The sequence below is a fragment of the Tetrapisispora phaffii genome, chromosome 5, assembly GCF_000236905.1.
Source record: "Tetrapisispora phaffii CBS 4417 chromosome 5, complete genome".
NCBI lineage: Eukaryota > Fungi > Ascomycota > Saccharomycetes > Saccharomycetales > Saccharomycetaceae > Tetrapisispora > Tetrapisispora phaffii.
In genome coordinates, this window is record NC_016524.1 from 142,448 (window position 1) to 168,245 (window position 25,798).

At 33.2% G+C, this 25,798-nt stretch overlaps 10 protein-coding genes across 10 annotated transcripts; 4 read left to right on the top strand and 6 right to left on the bottom strand.

The window, feature by feature from the left end:
- Window positions 1–8: 8 nt before the first annotated feature.
- Window positions 9–2,249, bottom strand: CDC27 (anaphase promoting complex subunit CDC27; the record flags this gene model as incomplete). The annotated part of the gene is made up of 1 exon (XM_003685555.1): window positions 9–2,249. The coding sequence occupies one exon, from the start codon at window positions 2,247–2,249 to the stop codon at window positions 9–11; it is 2,241 nt and encodes a 746-aa protein (XP_003685603.1).
- Window positions 2,250–3,597: 1,348 nt separating this feature from the next.
- On the top strand, window positions 3,598–6,831 carry TPHA0E00750 (uncharacterized protein; the record flags this gene model as incomplete). Its single annotated transcript, XM_003685556.1, has 1 exon — window positions 3,598–6,831. The coding sequence occupies one exon, from the start codon at window positions 3,598–3,600 to the stop codon at window positions 6,829–6,831; it is 3,234 nt and encodes a 1,077-aa protein (XP_003685604.1).
- Window positions 6,832–7,585: 754 nt separating this feature from the next.
- On the top strand, window positions 7,586–10,936 carry KAP123 (karyopherin KAP123; the record flags this gene model as incomplete). The annotated part of the gene is made up of 1 exon (XM_003685557.1): window positions 7,586–10,936. One exon carries the CDS (start codon window positions 7,586–7,588, stop codon window positions 10,934–10,936), a length of 3,351 nt encoding a protein of 1,116 aa, XP_003685605.1.
- Window positions 10,937–11,600: 664 nt separating this feature from the next.
- Window positions 11,601–12,668, top strand: TPHA0E00770 (WD40 repeat domain-containing protein; the record flags this gene model as incomplete). Its single annotated transcript, XM_003685558.1, has 1 exon — window positions 11,601–12,668. One exon carries the CDS (start codon window positions 11,601–11,603, stop codon window positions 12,666–12,668), a length of 1,068 nt encoding a protein of 355 aa, XP_003685606.1.
- Window positions 12,669–13,530: 862 nt separating this feature from the next.
- Window positions 13,531–14,832, top strand: TPHA0E00780 (uncharacterized protein; the record flags this gene model as incomplete). Its single annotated transcript, XM_003685559.1, has 1 exon — window positions 13,531–14,832. One exon carries the CDS (start codon window positions 13,531–13,533, stop codon window positions 14,830–14,832), a length of 1,302 nt encoding a protein of 433 aa, XP_003685607.1.
- Window positions 14,833–15,568: 736 nt separating this feature from the next.
- MAM1 (Mam1p) lies at window positions 15,569–16,501 on the bottom strand (the record flags this gene model as incomplete). The annotated part of the gene is made up of 1 exon (XM_003685560.1): window positions 15,569–16,501. The coding sequence occupies one exon, from the start codon at window positions 16,499–16,501 to the stop codon at window positions 15,569–15,571; it is 933 nt and encodes a 310-aa protein (XP_003685608.1).
- A 977-nt stretch (window positions 16,502–17,478) lies between these two features.
- Window positions 17,479–17,835, bottom strand: ATG8 (ubiquitin-like protein ATG8; the record flags this gene model as incomplete). The annotated part of the gene is made up of 1 exon (XM_003685561.1): window positions 17,479–17,835. One exon carries the CDS (start codon window positions 17,833–17,835, stop codon window positions 17,479–17,481), a length of 357 nt encoding a protein of 118 aa, XP_003685609.1.
- Window positions 17,836–18,437: 602 nt separating this feature from the next.
- Window positions 18,438–18,863, bottom strand: TPHA0E00810 (uncharacterized protein; the record flags this gene model as incomplete). The annotated part of the gene is made up of 1 exon (XM_003685562.1): window positions 18,438–18,863. One exon carries the CDS (start codon window positions 18,861–18,863, stop codon window positions 18,438–18,440), a length of 426 nt encoding a protein of 141 aa, XP_003685610.1.
- Window positions 18,864–19,395: 532 nt separating this feature from the next.
- ILS1 (isoleucine--tRNA ligase ILS1) lies at window positions 19,396–22,611 on the bottom strand (the record flags this gene model as incomplete). Its single annotated transcript, XM_003685563.1, has 1 exon — window positions 19,396–22,611. One exon carries the CDS (start codon window positions 22,609–22,611, stop codon window positions 19,396–19,398), a length of 3,216 nt encoding a protein of 1,071 aa, XP_003685611.1.
- A 687-nt stretch (window positions 22,612–23,298) lies between these two features.
- On the bottom strand, window positions 23,299–25,221 carry TPHA0E00830 (uncharacterized protein; the record flags this gene model as incomplete). The annotated part of the gene is made up of 1 exon (XM_003685564.1): window positions 23,299–25,221. The coding sequence occupies one exon, from the start codon at window positions 25,219–25,221 to the stop codon at window positions 23,299–23,301; it is 1,923 nt and encodes a 640-aa protein (XP_003685612.1).
- Between the last annotated feature and the right edge of the window lie 577 nt (window positions 25,222–25,798).

Here is a 25,798-nt window from a genome sequence, read left to right on the forward strand (position 1 = left end):
GGTGTTCCTTAATCCAATGTGTGACATTTCTCCAAGGCTTCCATTATTAATTGTCTTCCTTTTGGGTCCAAGTTTAATGCAATAGTATATTCCTTAATTGCATCCTTTTTTCTTCCTAATATCGAATATATTTGTCCTAATAAGAAATGAACTGTTGCTTCATCCGGAGCAACATGTTTCAATTCTTCAAAAAATTTCAATGCTAAAGTGTATCTTCCCATGGAATACAATAAATGGGCTCTCTTGAATGTTGCAAGAGAAGAGGATGGTTGTAGTTCACAAGCCAGTTCATAATATTGGAGCGCTTTCTCTTGGTAGCTTAACTTTTCTAGTGCTACACCACCGCAGCATACTAACACAACATTAATAGGGTTAATTGAACGAGCTTTTTCAAAGAATAAGAGAGCTTCTTCGTATTGGCCTAGCTTCATCGAAACCATACCAAGACCATAATATGCATTATAATGACCTGGATCACATGCAATAGCTTTTCTATAGCAACGTTTGGCAACATCGAATGAATCGCTCGAAGTATATTCATGACCTTGTAGTGTGTATGCATATGCAAATTTAGGATCTACCTGTGTAGCCTTCTCAAAGGCTTTAATTGCTTCATGATGGTTTTTTTGTAAAGATAAGAAATTACCTAAACAACACCAAGTCTCCGGTATCCTTGGGTTACTAGTAATTAACTCACTTGATAGTATACTTAGTTTTGACTTATCATTTAAATGCCATAGCAAAGTTGAATATATTTCTAAGTCCTTTACTCTTGATGGTTGCAGAGTCTTTAGATTCAGAAAATATTGTAAGGAGACCTCGTAATTGACCAACTCGTAATGTAATTTACCTAGTTGAGCTTGGCACCAAGGCATATTTTCCCTAATATGCTGTGGTATATCATTGTTTAGTAACCGGATGGCTTTATAGGAATCATATAATGATGACGTTTTCATTATTTTTGCGAAAGAATACATAATTTCGACCAAGCTTATTGATAAAGGTTGTTGTTGTTGGGAATTTTGACCACTTCTATTATTTTTGGTTGAAGACAATAAAAGAGATGAGTTTGGTGAATCTGATGATGCAAATGAGTTTGTAGTGCTGGCTTGATCTTTATTTAAAATGCCAGCATTATTTTTTGAATTTGAGTTTGAAATGTTGCTATGTTGAGTACTTGTTGTCTTGCCCTTGGGTGTCTTTAATGTTGAAGTATCATTGAGGACTTTTTTACTTGGAGAACTTGAGAAGAATTTATTTTTATTTAAAACCTTAAAATGACTACTTTGCCTTTCAGACGTAGTATTATTGTTGCTGTTGTTGTTATTGCTATTACTGGAAGTTGTGGATGCCATTACATTAGTTTTATTTAGTATTGATCCTGATGTTATAGTTTTTTTATTTGAACCCAACAAACTTTGTTTTGGATGATCATTTATCTTTAATGAAGAATTTATTATATAGTTGTTATTCCTATTAGATTTGAATGGTGTTGAATATGGTTTCACCACTGAATTAAATCTATTTCTATTTGGATGATGCGTATGATGCAATATATTTGATGAATTATACTGTTGTTGTTGTTGATTTGCTTGAGAATGTTTAATTAAAACTGAGTATAATTTTTGTAAATCAAGGGTTGCCCTTGAATTTGATAATTCTACATAAGCTTCCCATAAATACGGGTTCTTATTTAACGCTTCTGTAAAATAAACTGCACTTTCTTTTAGATTATCATTTTTTTTAAATAATTTTCCTAATAGACAATCTATTGTTGCAGTATTTGGGAAATGTATCAAATTGGATGCTGGTAAAGTTGTTGTTGTTGAGTTATTTGAATTTATTTTTTCTTTAAAATCTAACAATATTCTAATTGAATCATTGATATTTTTATTATTTAATTTATTCGAACACAAAGCATAAACATATGCAATACCAATATTTAAATGTTTATAGTTTTTAGAAATATCAAATGCAGTATGTATATTTTCATTCAAATAAAGTGATAAAGAATAAAGATAAATTGCTTCAATTTTATAGATAGTTCTGTCATTTAATTTTTTACATTCTGCAAATAATAACTCTGATAGAAATTCTGCACTGTCATAATTCAATTGTAAAATGGACTGCTGTATGTATTCGTTTAAATTTATTATATTATTCAAAGTGTTCTCGTTAATTATATCGTCATTATTACCATTGAGTAGATTGTTATATTTATGTAAACTTGGGCCAGTTCCAAATAACATTAGCAGAAATTAATAAATATATGAGTAATAGTAATCGATGCCTGATTTATTTAGTATATTTTGGCGGAGAAGTGGGGAGGAACCAAGCTATTAAAAAGAGAAGATATGAATTGGACTAATGTATTTTTTTTTAATGTTATTATAAATTTATTTTATAACAGATGAGAGCTTGGACCAACATTGTTTGTGAAGTATACAAGTATATTTAAATATTAAAATATACTTGTATTGATATTTGCCTTTGATGATTACACAAAAATGAAAATATAGTCTACCCAATTTACCCGGATTATAATTTTCATGCCCATCTTCTTAAAAATAAGATATTTCCGTTTCTATATACATCCGTTATATATTGTCACGTGACTGACGCGACGCGAAAACGAAATTGCAATTTACATGAAAAAAGATCCGTCTCGGACAGGAAACCCAGTAACTTGCCGCTCATTAAATACGAGCTGAGTCGGAGGGTATCTATTAATAATGTCTCGGTAGGTGTTTTCAGTCCATCATGGTCGCTTGAAGCAAACGACGTAATATAGTTCTGAGACTCACATATACATATGTATATATGAGTGCATATGAAATGTGTGTTGAAATGGTAGTAAATAATAAGACCGTTACATTTTGATGCGATGATTGATATATATATGTACGAATTGTCAAAAAATGTCATGTCCGCTCGGTGGTGAAGGCCATGAGCCGTAGCCTGCTGCTTGACTTATGGCCCGCATAAAAAAACAGATAATTGAGCTCACTCTGCAATTCTCTTGTATTGTGAAACTATCTATCGATAGGTTATATCCTTGCCTCTATAAGTTGTGCATTTCCTTTCACACTATTACTTACTATCTATGTGCTTGCCCGTGTGTCGTTTCGATTTTTTGGGTCTTTTTTTTTGAAATTTTTCAAAAATCCGCTTTGATTCGAATATCAATTGTTTGACCCGATTAGGAAAAAATATGAAATTAGTAGGAGCTGAAAATTTGACGATTGGTGGTAATATAATCTAATAATAATTGCAACTGATATCGATTCGATTCGATTCGGTTCGATATTGATTACAATTATTATTTGGGTTTTATTATTCAAGTCGAGAGATATTAAGGTAATACAAGTATCGAGTTCTTATGCTATTCATAATTACAAGGCAGATTATCTTTAAAAAGTAAGAAAATAGAAACACCACCTAATATAAATTTTGTATTAATACTATATATATACCGACGTGATTGAATCTGCTATAAGTAATCGATACAAGTTGCAAGTTTAATTGGAAAAATCTTCTACTAGTGTTTGGATATTCATAATAGTAATTTAAGAAGAATCTAGAAGATTGGTTTGTCAAATGGTATATAACCAAATTGTCATGTTTGCCAACAATTCAAATGATGACGGTGTTAAATCAAATGAACTAGTGGCGAAGAAGGAATATCTTGCTGCTGAAAATGATGGAAGTGGTTCCAACATCCAGACACAGCAACCTTATAGTGCTAATACTCTTAATATCACAGGGGGGGTTAATTTAACTTCTAATACACCAATTATAGAGATCGCTACTTATTCCGAAATTGATGTATACGAATGTTATGTGCGTGGATTTGAATCCAGAATTGTAATGAGACGTAAGAATAATGATTGGGTTAATATAACTCAAGTGTTGAAGTTAGCATCTTTCTCGAAGACAAAAAGGACTAAGATCATTGAGAAAGAATCGATGAATATGGAACATGAAAAAGTTCAAGGTGGGTATGGAAGATTTCAAGGTACGTGGATACCATTAAGTTCAACAAAAGAATTAATTGAGAAGTATAATATTGATGATCCGGTAATATCAGCTTTGGTCAATTTTGTGTTGGATCCGGATAATCCTCCACCAAGAAGAAGTAAAAACAGTATTTTGAAGAAAACTTCACCAGGTATGAAGATTAATTCACCATCAAGCTATAATAAAACACCAAAAAAGAATAATGTTATTTCAGGTTCATCTACATCAACTTCGACTAATGGTAATAAAAAAAATAGAAAGAAATTTGGTAGTGGTTCCGGTCAATTATTACGAATTAATCCAAGTCCTTTAAGTAATGTTTTTCAAACACCTCAGTTACCTAACGGCACCTCTCATTCTAATGGGAATATGAGTGCTAATACTATAATTGATACCACAGTTGAATCAGTATCTACATTAAGTAATACAGAAGTGCCAAATGTAGAAGGACAAAAAGAGACTAATAATACTAGTAGGAATCCTTCTTTTGCAGCAAACGGTTATTCAGCAACACAGAAGCCTTTGCAATTCTTTCCGGTCCCAACTATTTCAGGGTATAACAGTGTAAATAACAATAACAATCTAAATTCTAATTCCAATGTGAACGTTGTAAGGAAACCAATTAATTCTAACAAAGATCAACTAAAATTTGAAAAAAATGGTACTAAAAATCCAAAAGAATCGTCATTCTTAACTTTTATTCCAGATTCACGTAACAAAACATTTACTTCCTCTGAACATATGTCTGTAAACCCCGTGCATTATAATAACTCTCATATGAACAATAAAGACTCTAAGGATAATACGAAGAATACGAAGAGAAGAAAGAAAAAAATGGACGATGACGAAAATAATGATTTTAATGATGAAAATAGCATGATCAGAAATGGCAATGCTACAGTCCAAGATAAAACCCAACAAAATTTTAAGGTAATTAAACAGCAAATGATAGGATCTAATTTTCATAATTTGTCATTGCCTAATAGTAGCAGAAGCATACAATCAAACTCAGCTGTTTCTTCATCCTCGACACATGTTCCTTCGGAATCAACTCCATATTCTCAATTTAAAATAACAGCCAATGATATTCCTGTTGTATCAGAACAAGAATACAAAGAAATTATACTTCAAACATTATCATCTGAAGATATAATTGATGCGAGCTCGTTGCCATTAGTACTTTATCACCCTCCTGCATCTCTAGACATTAATTTTGAGGTTGACAATCAAGGCCACACTGCATTACATTGGGCTACGGCCATGTCCAATGTTCCTTTAATTAAATTACTGATCTCTATGAATATCGACATTTTCAAAAGTAATAAAAGAGGTTTTAACTGTATTACAAAAATGATATTCTATAATAATTGTTATAAAGCTGGTACTTTTGCCGAAATTATATCTATATTAAAAATGTGTTTGATTACATCTGATGATAATAATAGAATTCCACTACATTACCTAGTGGAATTGTCAGTAAACAAATCAAAAGATCCTCAGGTTATTAACTACTATATCGAAACAATTTTCAAGATTTTAGCAAATGAGAATTACTCTCTGTTAAGATTATGTTTATATCATCAAGATAACATGGGAAATACTTTGTTGCATTTAGCCGCTTTGAACTTGAATATTGATTTATACAATAAACTAATTGAACTTGGTGCTTCAAAGGATATACCAAATTTTGATTCTAAAACGCCAGCCGCTATTTTATCCAAATTTAACTTATTACCTAATGAAGACATTGAAAACATAGAATATATGCAAGGTATTGAATTACAAGAAGGTTTCCAAAGCCCACAATCTAATAAACCAAAATATGAACACTTGAATAATGAACATAAGAAGCACACTAATTTGGATATCAATGTTATCAACAGCCCCTACAGAGTAAAACTACATAACAATAATGAGCATAACCTTCTTGGTCATGAAATCTCTAATAATGATACTTTTACGATGGAAGACATTTCAGAATTGGATAATTTAGTTACCTCATCGGTGGTAAAAGATACAGATGAATTGCATCATAATTTATTGAAAAATTCTCCAATGCTTTATAAATCCAAATCAAATTCTGAGTTGGGAAGGAATGTTCTCCAACAACCTATTACATTGAATGAACCAAAAGCTCGTAATCCTTCGAATTCAGTTTTTGATAATGATATGACAACAGAAGAAAGTATCTCAAACATCCACGACATAGAAGATGATTTAAGTATTGGATCTAACTCGGTAAAACAAACGTATAAATTAGCTATTCTCACATCTAATTTAAATAAATCGATTAAAAGCGATGTGAGAAATATGCAAGAAGAAATCTCAAAAAACAAAAGAAAAGTAGACGTCATTAATTACCAACTAGAGGGCGTTGATAACCAGAGGAAAACATTGATTGATCAGATGAGTAAAAATTTTAAAATTAACAAAATCGATGAGTTGCATGATAAATTGAAGAGTCTTCATGAGGAAAAGGATGCATTAAAGAAACAATTCCTTGAAAAATTTGAAAGAACACAACATAAGATATATTTACAAAATGTAAAAGATATTGAATCTAGTGAATTGAAAAATACTTACAATGGTCAGTCAATTGAAATGCTAGCCAAAGAGGATATCAAAAAGTTAATTGAAGAGGTTAAAAACTCAAAAGAACAGAAAAGAACGACCATCAAAAACATTGCTGATGCTGTGGCAACAATGACTTCTTCAGATAAGATCGAGAAGTACAGAAAACTAATTGGGCTTACAATTGAAAATGTTGATGCAAAACTAGATGAAATCGAATATGAGCTCAGCATGAACATGTGAGATTACTTTCTTCTTCCACTCATAATATATAATGACCTTAAAGTCCTATTTTTACAAATGATTTTTTACGTTTTGCATTATGCATAACTTTCATAGTTTTAGGAAATAGCATATAATAAATTCACTATAAACATTATAGTATTAAAAGTATATGACAATTAACCTGGAAAATTTATAGTAGCTCATCACATCTCATCTTATCTCATCTCACCTTACACAAGGTTCGATCTCAGAAGCTCACTAACTACGAAGCTATAGAAAAAATTTGATGCAATAATTTTTTTTCAGTTTTTTTTTTCAACTTTCGAGTTTGCTATGAAGAAGAAAGATAATAATAGAAAGAGTGATGAGATGAGATGTGATGAAATTATTGAATAGTAGATTGAAATGGCATTAAATGAGATGAGATGCGATGGCCTCGTAAATTATTTTGTGAATAATTGTTGTCAGGTTTCATTATAAATATCTTAAGATTCAAATATTATCAATTGAGGTTGGTATTAACAAGATCTTTCAGTTCTGGATCCTAAAATAAGAATATACTTTTGCACAATATAGGTAATAATCAATTTGATTGTTGTTTTGATATTGGGACTCCGACTTTTAATATTATCTAGATTTTGAATAGGCAGTTACCGTAAGATATAGAGTTGGCGAATTCAGTTCTAGTTGACTTTATTCTTTTTATTTTTTTCCTGTATTAGTGTTTTTATATTCCAATAAAAATACAAAATCGCGAAATATTATTATCAGGATGGATCAACAATTTTTAGCTCAACTTGAGCAAACTTTGAATGCTATTATTAAACCAAGTTCTTCTGCTTCGTTGAAGGAGACTACAAAGACATTGCAATCACAATATTATACACAAGCTACTACTGTTCCAGCTTTGATTCATATTTTACAAAATAGTTCAGATGATGCTTTGAAACAATTGGCTGGTGTTGAAGCAAGAAAATTAGTCCCAAAACATTGGTCTACTTTGGATGATGCTATTAAGAATGAAATGAAAAACTCTTTATTACAAACCGCTTTCAGTGAAGATAAAGAAATTATTCGTCATTCTAACGCCCGTGTTATTGCTTCCATTGGTACCGAAGAACTAGAAGGTAACAAATGGCCAGAATTAGTCCCAAGTTTGATTCAGGCTGCGTCTGGTGAAGATGCAGGCGTTAGACAAATTGCTGTCTTTATCTTACTATCTTTATTAGAAGACTACTCTCCATCTTTATCAGTTTTCATTGATGATTTCCTAAACTTGTTTGCTCAAACAATCAATGATACTACATCATTGGAAACAAGATCTTTGTCTGCGCAAGCCTTAAACCATATTTCTGCTTTGATTGAAGAACAAGAAACTATCAACCCACAATTTGCCACTAAATTTGCTTCATTAATTCCATCTATCGTTAATACTTTAGATGCTGTTATTAAAGCTGAAGATATCAAGAATTCTAAAGCTATTTTCAACTGTTTGAATGATATTCTGTTGCTAGACTCTCAATTGACTGGTAACACTATTGTTGACTTGATCAAATTAACTTTACAAATTGCTTCAAACACCGAAGTTGAAGAAGATGTCAGAGTCTTTGCTATTCAATTCATCATTTCTGCTTTATCTTACAGAAAATCAAAGATTATTCAAAGTAAATTAGGTAGAGAAATTACTCTAACTGCTTTAAGAATTGCAGCTGAAGAAATTGATGTTGAGGAAGAATTAAACAATGAAGATGAAGCCGGTGAAAACGAAGAAAATACACCATCGTTAATTGCTATCAGATTATTAGCTTTTGCTTCAGCTGAATTGCCACCATCTCAAGTTTCTACTGTCATAATTGAACATTTACCAATCATGTTGCAATCTTCCAATCCATTTGAAAGAAGGGCAATTTTATTAGCAATCTCTGTCGCTGTTACTGGTTCTCCAGATTACTTCTTATCTCAATTCGAGAAGGTTATTCCAGCTACCATTTCTGGTCTAAAAGATGCTGAACCAGTTGTGATTTTAGCTGCTTTGAAGTGTGTTCATCAATTGACTACTGACTTACAAGATGAAGTTGCTAAGTTCCACGAACAGTATTTACCATTAATAATCGATATTATTGATTCAGCTAAATTTGTTGTTATCTATAATTACGCTACTATGGCTTTAGATGGTTTATTAGAGTTTATTGCATACGAAGCCATTGCCAAGTACTTGGAACCATTAATGAACAAATTATTCTACATGTTAGAAAGCAACAACTCATCCAAATTAAGATGTGCTGTTGTTTCAGCTATCGGTTCTGCTGCGTTTGCTGCTGGATCTGCTTTCATTCCATACTTTAAGACAAGTGTACAATACTTAGAACAATTTATTCAAAACTGTTCTCAAATCGAAGGTATGAGCGAAGATGATATTGAATTAAGAGCTATCACCTTTGAAAATATTTCTACTATGGCTAGAGCTGTCAGATCTGAAGCTTTCTCTGAATATGCTGAGCCATTGGTTAACTCTGCTTATGAGGCTATCAAGACAGATTCTGCTAGATTAAGAGAATCTGGTTATGCTTTCATTGCTAATTTAGCTAAGGTTTACGGTGAAAACTTTGCTCCTTTCTTGAAAACTATCTTACCAGAAATTTTCAAAACTTTAGAATTAGATGAATATCAATTCAATTTCGATGGCGATGCTGAAGATTTATCAGCCTTTGCTGAAGGTGCCACCGAAGAAGATTTACAAAGTAAATTTACAGTTAACACAGGTATCTCCTACGAAAAGGAAGTTGCTGCTGCTGCTTTATCAGAATTAGCTTTAGGTACTAAAGAACACTTCTTACCATACGTTGAACAATCTTTAAAGACTTTGAGTGAACAAGTTGATGAATCATATGGTCTAAGAGAAACTGCTTTGGCTACCTTGTGGAACATTGTTAAAGCTGTTTTATTATCTTCCAGGATTGAACCAGAAAGTTACCCAAAGGGTTTACCAGCTACCTCCTATATTGATGCTACTTCTTTAGCGGTTGTCCAAACTGCTAGAGCCATTTCCATTGCTAACTTAAACGACGAATTTGAAACTTCTATGGTCATTACCGTCATGGAAGATCTAGCCAATATGATTAAGCAATTTGGTCCTATTATCATCATGGATAGTGGTGACAGTTCTTCTTTAGAAACCTTATGTATGCAAGTTCTTAGCGTCTTAAACGGTACTCATGCTTGTCAAACTGTTGATATTGAAGAAGATGCTCCAAAGGATGAAGAATTAGATGCATCTGAAACTGAAGCTACCCTTCTGGATATTGCTCTGGAAGTTTTAGTTAGTTTGTCTCATGCTTTAGGCAGTGATTTTGCTAGCATCTTCGAAAATTTCAAACCAGTTTTATTTGAATTATATGAATCCAAATCTAAAAATAAGAGATCCTCCGCTATCGGTGCTACATCAGAAATCGTTTTAGGTATGAAGGAAGGTAGTCCATACATTCAAGAAATGTTGGAAGCCATGATTGTAAGATTAACCAGTGATAAATCATTAGAAGTTAGAGGTAATGCTGCTTATGGTGTCGGTTTATTGTGTGAATATGCTTCATTCGATATTTCTTCTATCTATGGTGCTGTTTTAAAAGCCATGTACGAACTATTAAGCACTGCTGATCAAAAATCTTTGGCTGCTGATGACGATGAAGCTACTAGAGAAATCATCGATAGAGCTTTTGCCAACGCTAGTGGTTGTGTTGCTAGAATGATCTTAAAACATGAAAATCTAGTTCCATTAGAGCAAACTATCCCAGCTTTATTTGCACATCTGCCATTAAAAACTGGTTTTGAAGAATACACTCCGATCTTCCAAGTTATCATGAAATTATACCAAGATAACAATGCTGTCATTACTAACATGACTCCAAAGGTTATTGAATTCTTTGCTGCGGTTTTCACAAAGGATGCTGAAAGAATTAAATTAGAACAAGAATCCACTTTAGGTAGAGAAGAAAATCTAGAAAGATTAAAACAATTCCAAACTGACGATATTAAACAAAAGATTGTGGAATTATTGAAGTACATCAATAATACATACAGCGGTGTTGTTGTTAAGGACCCAGTCTTGGCTCCAGTGATCGCATAACCTAGACTAACTTAATATCAATAAATGATTATGTTTGTGTTTATGAATATAATTCAATGAATATTTTAAGTTCTCAAAATTTTTTCATCATGACTGTATTTTACTACATACCAATTGTTTAGGCTTAAACGGAAAATAAGTATACTTCATTATATATATTTTGTATATTTTAAAATAAAATTTTTACTATAAAAATCTGTCCATTTTTATTTGTCACTCGATAAAGATCGCAACCTAAATGAACCCAACCAACATAAATTGTTTTGTGAATTGAATATATTGATATATTAATATTTTATCTTAGTATGATTGGTGCTTTAAAACTATTAAACCAACTTCAGGAATCAAATCAAACCATCATTACCTTGCAACTTCTTAGCTTTAAGTTACATCATTGTGAACGAAGGGTTCGGTTCTATAATTTCTAACAACTTTGAACTTTTCAAATAAAGAACACTATAATTTGAAATGAATTTTAGTTAAAACTAATAAATCAATATCAATAAAACTCAAGTAACTTGAAGCAATAGTTTTAGAGTGGTGTTTACAGTTAATTGGTGCGATATCCGATATAGAATTGTTTTCTGGTTGCAGCAGAGACTCGTTAGAAAGTAAACGAATTTTTATTTGAAGACTTTAAAATACCATTATAAATTTGGGCATCATGTCGTTCTTCCGTTCAAATACAAGTTCCAATCAAACTATGGCAGCTGATAAAGATTTAATGAATGATATTGTTATCAATAACCCGGCAGAAGATTCAATATCTGACATTGCATTCTCTCCACAACAAGACTTTTTATTCAGTGTGAGTTCATGGGATAATAAAGTGCGTATATGGGATGCACAAGGTGGAAATCCACAAGGCAGAGCTCAATATGAACATGCAGCTCCTGTCTTGTGTACCAGATGGTCCAGCGATGGTACAAAAGTTGCATCCGGTGGTTGTGATAACGCTATAAAAATATATGATGTAGCAAGTGGGCAAAATCAACAACTTGGAACACATAATGCAGCCGTTAAGAGCTTAAGGTTTGTAAATTGTGGACCTTCAAATCAAGAATGTTTAGTAACGGGTTCATGGGATAAGACATTAAAATATTGGGATTTAAGACAACCTCAACCAATCTCTACAGTGATGTTACCTGAAAGAGTTTATTCTATGGATAGTAAAGATAAATTATTGGTAGTGGGAACAGCGGATAGAAATATATGTATTATTGATCTAAATAGTCCTGGAAATATATTCAAGACTTTTTTATCACCATTAAAATGGCAAACAAGGGCAATAGCATGTTTCAATAGAGGTGATAGTTATGCAATTGGTTCGATCGAAGGTAGATGTGCAATCAGATACGTTGACGATATGCAACAAAAAAATCTTGGGTTTTCATTCAAATGTCACCGTCAAAATCAAAATAATAATTCAATGCATGCTAACATTTATCCAGTCAATAGTATAGCAGTTCACCCAGTCTATGGATCGTTTGCTACAGCTGGTAGTGACGGAACCTTCCACTTCTGGGATAAAGACCACAGACACAGACTAAAGGCATTCCCAAGCCAGAATGCGACTATTCCAGTGGTGAATTTTAACAGAAACGGTTCTGTTTTAGCATATGCATTAAGTTATGACTGGTTCCAAGGCTATGGCGGTAACAAACAAGGCTATCCAAACGTCATAAAGCTGCATCCAACCACAGACGCAGAAGTCCAAGAAAGAAAGAAATAGTTTTCTCCATTAGTAAAACGTAGACATTATAGAATATAGACTGTTAGATAAATACGAAATAAAAATATTCATATAATGATTAAAAAGTTGAACAGAGGAAGAGACGGTACTGTCTCTCTCGGAAAGGCTCAACGTGAAATACCATCCAATGAACTTGAATATAGCAAGCTGCATACATAAATCTATCAAGGAGCCATCAAAAGTTCTTGTATCCATCTTGTAATCGTTCCCACCATCATCTACCATTCAGTTCAAGTTACCATTCACCTACACGTTACCCGCCTCCCACATACTTGTTTGGTTTTCAAAAGATCACGTGCTTTTAAATTTGGAAAAAATTCATCGTCATCGATTCAATTGAGTGAGTTGTGAATAATCAGTGAGTGGGTTCCTCACAATAAAATTTTTTAAGTTCATGGGCATCGATTTTTTGGTAAACATTAATACTGAATGAGAGTGGAAGGTAATATAATAACTGTCTATAAATCATTGGAAAAGGTTAAACCAGGATATTAATTTATCTGCAAAAGCTGTTATATTTAAATATTATATATCCTGTACAATTGAGTTCGTCAGAGTAATTGTTTGGTGTATAGGAATTAGAGCAGATTAGTATAGTAACTAAGGTACTCACGTCGAAAGTTGGAATCGTTGTGAAGTGATAGTATATAATCTTTGATTTGGTGAATTAAGCGATCTGTATTTTTTTCATTTATAGATTATATTGGTTAACAATAGGTTTTTTTTCATTGTTAAAGGATTTATATTTTTTTTATTTTTTGGGTATTATTTGCATATAACATTTGTCGATTTTTTTTGTAAATATTTGAGTTCAGGTAATATATTGGTTCGATATTATATAATGCCAGGAGAGATAGTCAATGTTGCCTTTCTATCGCAGATGGAGGATATGGACATTTACTTGAAGGATTATCGTAGCAGGAAATCGACTTCAAAAACCTCATATGGATCTACTTACGTTCAATCATCAGGTAATCAAGGTAGATTTAATAACGATGGAATCATTCGCCATAACGGGTACAGAAATAATCATTCTTATAAATATGATTCACATAATGAACATGGCATGTCAGGCAGTCAATATGACAATATGATGCATAATAATAGTAATAGTAATAGTGATAATAGCGATAATAATAATAACAATAAGAGTAATAATAGTAATAATAGTAATAAAAATAAGGGTAATTTGGGTTCAGGTGAAATTTATAATAATTGGGTAGGGAATGACGGATACAACATCAAAAAGGGGAACTATGGTGAACAAGGGTATGCTAATTATAGTAATTTGAATTTTAAAGTCACTTCAGACTCTAATAATAGTAATAATGACAATACTAGCAGGAACAAAGATATCAGTAAAAATGATAATGATAGTCTTAAAAATGGAGGTAAAAATGCCAGTAATAATCCATATATACAAAATACCAATTTGGCAACTCATTTCAAGAAAACTTATTCACCAATGTATTATAATAACACAAGGAATGATAGTACAGGTTCCTTGACAAAGATGAATCCTATGTTTTTTGGAAGTTCGGAAAACTCAGATTTTCAATCAACATCTAAATTGGTTGGAAATACAACTACATTGATGAACAGCTCCATAAACAATTCTTTAGCTGGAGGATCTTCATTTTCTTCTAATAACTTTGATTATATGTTTCAGAATCATTCAGATTTGAAAAATAATTTATCTTCAGCCAATGTTGCTGCTCCTACGCCATATTCAAATTATTTAGGTAACTCAATTCTGCCAAATTCAAGTGTCTCTGCCTCCATGGGAAATAATCCATTAGCATTGTCTACCAATCTCGATTTAATGAGCGGATTATCAACGCCGAATATGATAAATGAATTTCAAAAAACATTATCATTCACTTCAATTTCTCCTTTAAAAGTTTCTCAAAATGATGCTTTACCTACTCAGCATGGTACGGAAAACAAAGAAACATCTAATACTGGAGAAAAGGGAAAAACTAACCCAGAGGTTGAACCACCTTCAAGCATTTCCAACTCAAATATGATGCTAATGGATGACTCTTCTTTTCTTTGGGGCTCTTCAAATGCGGATTTAAGTTCTTCCACGTCTGTTAACGGAACTTTCGGCATTTGGAACAACGACATGAGTGTTTGGAGTTGAACTGTTTGTTCAGTCCATAAAAATTTACTATATTTAATGAAAGGTTTTCCAATTATTGGAAAAGTAAAACTAATAATTAAATTAGAAATGGTATTATATAACTGCTACTACAATTGCATGTATGATAGTTGGAGATTAAATCTGTTTTCCAATATGGTTAAAATTACAGTTAGTACATTTTTTTATGTTCCTATAAATCTCTTTTAGAAAAATATTTAGAATGTGTTTATTTCATAGGTATATGTTATTAAAAGATGAATGATTTAAGGTAATTGAACAATAGTTTCACCAAACGCTCAATATAATATAATCAAGTTACGGTGAAACATTTTTTGAGGATGCTAATTGACATTGAAAAATAAATTATTGTTTTGATCACTTTTTTTTTATGTTGTTTTTGCCTTCTTTTCACTTTCAAGCTTAATACCAATTCCATAACCAAATAGTAAATATAATTTATTATGAAAACTGGAAAATTATTATCACTCCTTTGTACTATATTTTGAAGGTTTTCCTAATTTTGGAATAACAAACCCTTCTAATGTTTTAACTTTATTCTCTAATCTACTCAGACGTCTCTTTTTTGAATTTGTGACACCTTTTTGAATTTCTTCCACAGTTGAGTGCGGACCGGTCTGTTTATTTTTAGTGAGGTTTGTGAAATTTGTATCATCTTGTTCTAGGATCGAAGACACATCCTTATTACTTTGATCACTGGCTAGTAGTTCACTTAGATTTATAGTTTCAGCATCAAATATCTCTTTTTGTTTCTGCTTGATAAAATTGTAGGTGCAATTTTTTTGTTTCTGATCATATGATTATGTTTGACTTCTTCTTCCTCGTCAGACTCAAGCATCGATACTATATTCACTGAAAAATCAGTTAATCGATTAGAGTTTTTCCTATTATCCTCTGAATTGTTTTTCAAATCAATTTCAATATTCCTCAAAGAAATTTGTTCTAGAGGAAAGAACTCAAGACTATCTGACTGAATACACGGTAATTGTTTACTACTATTGGTATTTTTTAAAATATTTGATTTAGTCCATGCAATATCAACTTTATTATAGATGAACTTTTGATAACATGCATTTCTTAGATTTATAAGACCATCTGCTGTCATCTCCAAGTCAAATAGGAACCAAACTCTAAAATTGCCTATATTTAAGTCAGATTTTTTCAAAGTCGAGTCTAAGTTATGGCAAAACTCATGATCACAATTAAACTGCATCCCCTCCAATTGCGATATTTCTCTTTGTAAACTCAATAAATTTTCTTCACTTAGTGTTGATAACCATCTGTCGTCTTCTATTTTTTGGACACTATTTGGATGATTAGAAGCTAGTTTATTTACTATTGAAGTCTTTGTTCCATCATCTGACATCTTATACTCTGTTTCTAAAGGTTTGTTCATCTCATTGTCGGTTCTCTTCGATTGCGTATCTATATTTTTGGTAGCTGATTGCTTACCTGTCAATGGATGTAATAATGTTTCCTCTAGCAAGCTTCCATTGTGCAAATGTGTGGCCTTCTGTACTTTCACTCTAGATGACTTGATCTGATTATCTTGTTTCCCAGCACCTTTTAAATTTCTAACCACATTAACATTCTTACTACCTAAGGGCTTCTGATGGCTTAATCTTCCATTTGGACCATTTTTCTTTACCATTATTTAGTACAAAGAGAACTCAATACCTACGCTAATTACGGATATATTAATCAATATTGAGTCGTTTCACACTAAACTTAAAATACTTATCTTATTATAAACTCTTAACCTTAAAATGTAGATGTACTTTTAAACTTTTAAAAATCTTCGGCGGCTAATTTGTTAACTTTTTTGTATGTTTTATCAATGATCGTTAACGATTTCAAAAGTAGTGAGGCCAAGTATTATTAAAAAAAACATTATATGTATTAGAATAAATAATAGGATTTATATAATTTATTGGATAAGATTGAACATAATAGTATGTGTGAAATTCTGGAAGTAAAGAATTATATTTAAAACTTGGAATGAACCTTTTCGTTCTTTAATTATAGGATACGAATGAGTAGTCAGTTTACTTTCCTCAGATAGCTTGATTTATTCCACAGTGTTTAATACTTGTTGTTACCATTACCATTGCCGTAGTTTTTTTTTAGTTCAATACGTCGATAAATTGTAGGTTCTTTTGCAAACAGATTCTTTGAAATTTCAGCAGATTAATGTGACTGTGTCATCCATTGTAGCAAAAAAAAAAGGTAAAAGAAAGAACCGGAAAAGTAAAGAGTTTACATACTTAATGTGTTGGTTTAAACTTATATTTTCCAAAAATCAGGTAATATAGAAAGGCCTGATATTTTGAAATGACGTTGGGCAGTAATAATTGATAGTGATTAAGAAACATTTTTCTTTTCCACGGTTCTTGCGTAACGCATTCCCTTCATCTATTTTTTGAGCTAAAGTAAGATAGTATCTTGTAATACATAATTTGATATTAGAGAATCTCTAAAACAAAGTATATGCTGTAAATTAAAGTAAAACACTTGAAATTAATAGGAAAAATGATGGATATTTCCTAGTTCCCTTTCTTCCTCTGTATTTGTTTTTTTTATTAAAAATAATTTTTGAGACTAAACAAAAGAATAAATTTTTTCTAGTTCTCAATTACCACCAAACGTGTTTTCACCTGAGTATGTTACATACAAGAAACCATCCTTATCCTTATGTTCTTGGTAAACTGCAGACATTAGCGCTGCGGTTGGCGGCAAAGTGTCATTAACAAAAATAAAGATAGCCTTTTCTGCAGGTAACATTATTCTTTTCCTTATCACGTATACGAACTGTCCCACTGTTAGGTCTGATGGCACCAAATATTTACGTTTGTCAATCTCAGGAATGTCTGACTTCTCAGCCTTCTCACATATAACAGGAATTCTGTTCTGGAACTTCTCTGTAATTCTGCTGGACTCTGCTTTTCTCTTTTCGAAAGGATATTCTGACTTAAAACTTGATTTCATAGCTTTTCAGTATACTGGTGTTGTGTATGATATATTTTTTCTAATATAAAATTATCTCGTTATTCTTTGTGATCTTAATAGAAGCTTATTAAAATTTCAAAATGTATCTTGAATGATAGTTTTTCACTTTCTTGTTCAAATCAAGAAAATGACTATATATCTATCTATCAACTATTAAAAATATAAAATAAAGCAAAACACAAATAACCCCTTACAGAGAGGATAAAAGTAAAACAATAAAGTAAAAAAGGATTATTTTACTCTATTTATATATTTTCTTCCCTTTAAATATTTGAGGGTTTGTAAGTTTCCCAAATCCTCAAAAAACAACCGTGATTATGGTAGGCGCGGGTCATGTGACTGGCGGATTCACCAAATGGGTAAATCTTAAGGATGTCACCATCTCATCTCACTAACGTTCATATACTATTACGATCTTATAACCTATATTGAGAGTCGAAGATCAATTTCAGAAGTTGCAAGGTCGATGATATAAGTAATTGTATTTGTATTCTATGATATGTCCTACTGATCCTAGTGATGAAGCATTAACTAGAACTGATAGTAAAATGCATTTGAGTTTAAATACGTGGGTTTCTGTATTATTGGATCGATAGATTGGCTAGTTCCACTTCTAGTTCTCGCTGTAAATTTTTCTTGATTTCGAACTGGTCTAATATCTCGAGTAATTCATCGTCGGATAAGGTTTCTTTAGTTTCTATTTCATTCTCCTGTTCAATTTCATTAATTAGTTGTTCCGAGGGTTCATTTTTTTGGGCTTCTTTTTTTATTTCTCTTGTTTGATGTTCGTACTCACTTCTCATAACAAAGACTTCCATACCTGCACTCCCTCCTCTGTTCTTCATCAGTTTGCCTTCTTTGATTCTTTTTCTAGCCAATTTTAAGTCATCTACGCTCGTTCGTAACCTACTTTCAACATTCTTCTTGGTTTTCCTGTTATTGATTACACTATCCACCACCGAGTTTGATTCAACCCGTTTGGCACTGTCAGCTTCTTCACCTTTCATAGTTTACCTATTGTTTTACTATTTTTATCATTTCTTTGTCGCCAGTGCTGTTCTCAATATGCACATATCTTCACTTGCACTTCACTTGCAAACAAAAAAATCTACAAAACTAGGCACAGTAAACTCTCTCCGGCAACACTCAACAACACCCAATATATATTGGACTGAGTTACTTTATTACTTAAATAACATGTTGGCAACCTACGAGTTTATCAACAGAGAATACTTATTATCGATTGCACACTCATTTCAGCTTCTCAAATGAATATTTTTCAAAATTCCTTAGAAAAACGTTGAGACAACAAGTTAAAAATTCAATTATGCATAATATATAAGAAACTTTTATATCAAATCTTCTGAGACTTCAATGGGTAATGTTATAAATAAATTATCAAAATTATATATGCATTCATATATATCTATATTAGCTTGCGTATGTTACTTATAATATACAATTATCAATAGCAGTAAAGAAAAATCCAAATATAAGAAAGATTGTTGAGCTCAGGAAAAGACCTTAATCCAATCAACATTATATTCTGAAGATCTTTAACTTGAAGACAGTGTCATTAATAGTTTGCTCTTCATCAGCAATAGGGTCGGCTCTAGAGTTGTCAGATTTCTTAATTTCAGATCTACAAGTCTTGGTTAACATTTCTTTATGCTCCTTAACAATGTCTTCAAAGTCAATAGTGTCTTTTGTCAATTCATATTCAACTAAGACATCATCAGTGGCTTCTAAACCGGACTTCTTTCTCAATTTTTGGATTCTGTTAACTAACTCTCTGGCTAAACCTTCAGTCTTTAATTCTGGGTAAATTTTGGTATCTAAGATAATCAAGACTTCGTGGTCAGTTCTGGTTTCTTGACCATCTTGAACTTTAGATTCTGGCAAACCTCTAATAGCATTTAGATCACCCTTGACTAATTTAATACCAGCGACATCTAATTCACCAGTACCTAAATATTCCCGTACCTGTACAGAAGTAACATTTGGTAATGCATCCTTGACCTTCTTAGCGTCTTTCTTTAATTTCTTACCTAAGATTGGCCAGTCAGCAACAACCCTGTATTCAACACCATATTTATCTTCGTCTTTGGTAATGATAACGTCACGAACATTTAATTCTTCAATAATATATTCCTTTAGATCTTCAACATCCTTCAAGTATTCATCATCATTATGTAAAATAACTAAGCTCTTTAATGGAGTCTTCAATGAAATAGTCTTCTTTTCTCTGATGTTTCTACCTAATTCGATAACAGTTTGCATTCTAGAAACAGCAACTTCGATCTTTTCATCAAATAATTCCTTCTTTACGATCGGATAGGATAAGAAATGAACAGATCTGTCGTCAGAACCGAATTCGGATAAAATATCCTTTGGAATGAATTCCTTCATCTTCATGTATATGGTATCAGCTAAGAATGGGGTAAATGGAGCCATAGCACGGATGAATGTAAATAGAGCTTCAAATAAGGAGTTTAAAGCCTTTAAACAGTCATCAACACCGTTTTCACCCTTTAAACGACGACGGTTGAATCTGATGTACCAGTTGGTCAATTCATCAATGAAATGTAGTAATCTTGGTACAACAGTGTATAATCTATAATCAGCCATTTCTCCGTCAATATACTGAACTAATGATTGAATAGAAGCCAATAACCATCTGTCCATAACGTTATTAGATTTAACTGTTGGATCCCATTTAAACTTTAGGTCAGAAGTCTTGGATAGTAAAGCGATCTGACCTTCCAAGAACTTGTAAGAGTTCCACCATGGTAATAATACTTTAGAAACAACTTCCTTAACACCTTCTTCTTTAAATTTCAAACTTTCAGCTTTTAAAACTGGAGAGTTGATTAAATATAATCTCAGAGCATCCGCACCGTATTGTTCTAAAATAATATTTGGATCTGGGTAGTTCTTTAACGATTTAGACATTTTTCTACCATCAGCAGCTAAAATAATACCGGAAACAATAACATTTTGATATGGAACTGTTCCGAATAAATGAGTACCTAAAACACTTAAAGTGTAGAACCAACCTCTAGTTTGATCTAAACCTTCACTGATGAAATTAGCTGGAACTCTTTGGTTGAATTTTTCAGCGTTTTCAAATGGGTAATGTTGAGAAGCATATGGCATAGAACCAGATTCAAACCAACAGTCAAAGACTTCTTCAACTCTCTTTAAGTCACCCTTACCTTGTTTAGATGGAATAGTGATTTTATCAATAATATCACGATGCAAGTCCTTGATACCAGTCACACCAGATAATTCTTCTAATTCTTGGATAGAACCAATACAGACAATTTCTTCGTAATCTTCAGAGACCCATAATGGGATAGGAGTACCCCAGTATCTGTTTCTGGAAACATTCCAGTCACGAGCATTGGCAATCCAGTTGGCGAATCTCTTTTCCTTAATGTTGTTTGGAACCCAGTTAGATTTCATTACAGAATCCAACATTTGTGGGACAATTTCCTTAACACGGACGAACCAAGCTGGAACAGTACGGTATAACAATGGAGTATCGGATCTCCAACAGAATGGGTAAGAATGGCGAATTTGAGAGGCCAATAACAAGTTACCTGAGGCAGTCAAGTATTTGATGATTTCTTTATCGGCATCTTTGACATACATACCTTTGAAATCGGTGATGTTGTCAGTGAATTTACCATTGTCATCGACAGGGTTTGGAATTTCACCGTCTTCCTTGATAATAGCATTTTTCAAACAGACATTGTAATCTTCTTCACCAAAGGCTGGTGCATTATGAACAATACCGGTACCAGAATCACTAGTAACGTAAGAGTCACCAACAACTCTGAAAGCAGAGTCAGCGAAATCCTCCTTATAGTATGGGAATAAAGGTTCGTACTTCAAACCAACTAAGTCAGAACCTTTAATTTTTTCAACAACCTTGAATTTTTCAGCAGCCGGTTTCTTATATAAAGATTTAACCAAACTTTCTAATAAAATAAAGTATTGATCTTTGTTTTCATCGTAAATTTTAACATATTCGAATTCTGGGTTAACACATAAAGCCAAATTAGATGGTAAAGTCCATGGAGTAGTAGTCCAAGCAACTAATTGTGTCTTTTCTTGTCCGACAACGCTGAAACCAATAGTGACAGCTGGGTCATTAACATCTTTATAGTTTTGTTGAGCTTCGAAATTACTTAAAGGAGTAGTCAAACCAGTGGAGTAAGGCATAACTCTGAAACCACGATAGACTTGATCTTTCTTGTGCAATTCCTTGAAAGCCCACCAGACTGATTCCATGAAAGTTGGGTACATAGTTTTGTAATCATTGTCGAAATCGATCCAACGACCAACACGACCAATAGTTTTTCTCCATTCATCGGCATAAGTCATGACAATATCTCTACAATCGTTGTTATAGTTTTCAATACCGTATTTAAAGACGTCTTCTTTACTGTTGATACCCAATTTCTTGTCAATGATATGTTCAATTGGTAAACCATGAGTATCCCAACCGAATCTTCTTTCGACATGGTGACCAGTCATAGTAGCGTATCTTGGAACAATATCCTTGACAGTAGAGGCTAAGATATGACCATAATGAGGAGTACCTGTTGCGAATGGAGGACCGTCAAAAAACGAAAACTCAGGCTTATCCTTTGTCAATTCCATAGACCTATGGAAAGCATCAATTTCTTCCCAAAAGGCAAGAACTTTTTCTTCTTCCCTTGGGAATGAGAAATAGGTAGATTCAGACATGTCTAGTAAAGAACTGTCAAGCTAATTTCTTTGTTGTTAATTTATTTTAAGATTCTAACAGAGAAACGACAAAACCCAAATACATAACTATAATTAAATACAAACAATCCTTAAATATCAATGTAAACATGTACAAAGGCATATTACAAACAACCGTATACGTTCATCAAACATCAAACATTAAACAATATCAAATTTTTGTCGATGACAAATAAATTTCATTGTTTGTGAATAATGATTTTTACATCAATTTCAATATTTATCGAGATGCCCGAGAGTGAGTCGATATCTCGTTATTAGTATCAATTTCACTCAAATTTTCGTCGAGAGTAACGAAACGATCGCAATGCAGAAAAATTGTAAAATGTCAAAAGGTTCATTCTTACAAACTGTTATGTGAGTTGAATGGCGTTATCTGCCTGGAACGTTATACTATAGTTAATGTTGCTATATATTTTAATTTTATATTTGCCAAGGATCCTATTCCTTTGTTGAATTAGAGTGATGGATTTTTACTTTACGAACATGAAAAGTTTTGAAATTTGAATATTTCTTTTTATTTAATCCAGTAAATACCATAAATATATTTATATGTTATAATTATATAAACTAATTGGAACTGAATTGAGCTAGAAGTCAAAGCAGATCCCCCTATTTCCCACAGCGGTCATTAAATTTCGATTTGAACTAATCAACTTCTTCGACAGTTGGACCCTCAGAGCCAGCGGCTTCTGGAGCAGCACCACCTGGGGCAGCACCACCTGGTGGAGCACCGCCAGCACCGTAGAATTTAGTCATGATTGGGTTGACCTTACCTTCTAACTCCTTTTGTCTGTCCTTATATTCATCGATAGATGCAGATTGGGAGGCATCTAACCAGTCGACAGTTTCTTGGACAGCAGTTTCGATCGTCTTGACATCTTCTTCGCCGACTTTTTCTTTGAAGTTGGCTTCACCAATAGTACTCTTCAAACTAAAGGCGTATGATTCTAATTGATTCTTAGCCAGAATACGCTCAGCTTCAGCATCATCCTCAGCCTTATATTTCTCAGCATCAGAAACCATTCTATCGATATCTTCCTTTGATAATCTACCCTTATCGTTTGTAATAGTAATCTTATTGGATTTACCGGTTCCTTTTTCTAGAGCAGATACGTTTAAGATACCATTAGCATCGATATCGAATGTGACTTCAATTTGAGGCACACCTCTTGGAGCTGGTGGGATGCCTGCCAATTCGAATTTACCCAAAATGTTGTTATCCTTAGTTCTTGTTCTTTCACCTTCAAAGACCTGAATCAAGACACCTGGTTGGTTGTCAGCGTACGTAGAGAAAGTTTCTGACTTCTTGGTTGGGATAGTTGAGTTTCTTGGGATCAATTTTGTCATGATACCACCAGCAGTTTCAATACCTAACGATAATGGTGCGACATCTAATAATAATAGATCTTGTGTCTTTGCAGAAGTATCACCAGTCAAGATGGCCGCTTGGACCGCCGCACCATAAGCAACAGCTTCATCTGGGTTAATTGATTTATTTGGTTCTTTGCCATTAAAGAAGTCCGAGACTAATTTTTGGACTTTAGGGATCCTAGTAGAACCTCCAACCAGTACGATTTCATCGACTTTTGATTTATCAATCTTCGCGTCAGCCAATACTTTTTCTACAGGTTCTAAAGTCGATCTAAACAAGTCTGCACATAATTCCTCGAATCTTGCTCTTGTTAGAGAAGTGTAGAAATCTTCACCTTCGAACAAAGAGTCGATTTCAATGGAGGTTTGTGCGGAGGAGGACAAAGTTCTTTTTGCTCTTTCGGCGGCAGTTCTTAATCTTCTTAACGCTCTTTGATTTTTGGTCAAATCCTTCTTGTATTTCCTTTGAAACTCTTGTGCTAGATGGTTGACGACTCTATTGTCGAAATCCTCACCACCTAAATGGGTATCACCAGCAGTTGCTTTAACTTCGAAGATACCTTCATCTATCGACAACAACGAAACATCGAAAGTACCACCACCCAGGTCGAAGATCAAGACATTGTGTTCTTTGGTACCTTTCTTATCCAGACCATAAGCAATTGCAGCAGCAGTTGGTTCGTTAATAATTCTCAAAACATTCAAACCCGCAATTGTACCTGCATCTTTGGTTGCCTGCCTTTGCGAATCATTGAAGTAAGCAGGGACAGTGACCACAGCATCTTTCACCTCACCGCCCAAGTAGCCTTCTGCAGTTTCCTTCATTTTCGTCAAGATCATCGAGGAGATTTCTTCCGGAGTAAAAGACTTTGTTTCTGCTTTGTACTCGACTTCAATGACCGGCTTGCCTTCTTTATTGACGATCTTGAATGGGAAATGCTTGGCATCATTAATGACTTCTGGGTCAGAAAATTTCCTACCTATCAGTCTCTTGGCGTCAAAAACGGTGTTTGAAGGATTCATAGCGGCCTGATTCTTAGCAGCGTCACCAATTAGTCTTTCCGTGTCGGTGAAAGCCACATACGAAGGCGTGGTTCTATTACCTTGGTCATTTGCTATTATTTCGACACGGTCGTTGGTGAAGTGAGCAACACATGAGTACGTAGTACCCAAATCAATACCGACAGCTTTTGACATTACAATATTTTTTTTCGTAGTAGGATTTTTTTTTATTTTATATATGTGTCACAAATATGTATGTGATTGTTAAGGATGTGTTATAAGTTATAAGTTAATGAGAGCAAAAATAAGAGAAGAAGAGATATGGAATCGAGTCAACAAAACAGTTTCAAAACAAGAAATATGGGCCGTTTATATATGCAAATATATCACAGCAATTGATAATGAAAATGAACCTCAATTGCAAAGTGCATGGAACACAATAGAGAGAGACCATAGAAAAGAAAGTAAGGAATATTCTACAGACTTCTAGAATATACCACGAGTCATGCTTGACGTATGCACACACACACCGTTTAATCCCAAGCAAAAGAGAGGGCGAGAGGGCATACTTTTCAAGGCGATGGGTTGTTGCATGACATCCCTTCAACCTGCTAGACTGCCTGTTGTTGCAACAGTGGGTGTTGCAACACCGACAATGCAGTTGCTATCGAAGCCACTCTCTTTCTTTCTCGCAAGACCTGGTGATGGCTGGGATGTGTACGATTGTGCGATGCAGTCAGACGTTCGACCATGTCCAGTTGAGTCAATCAGT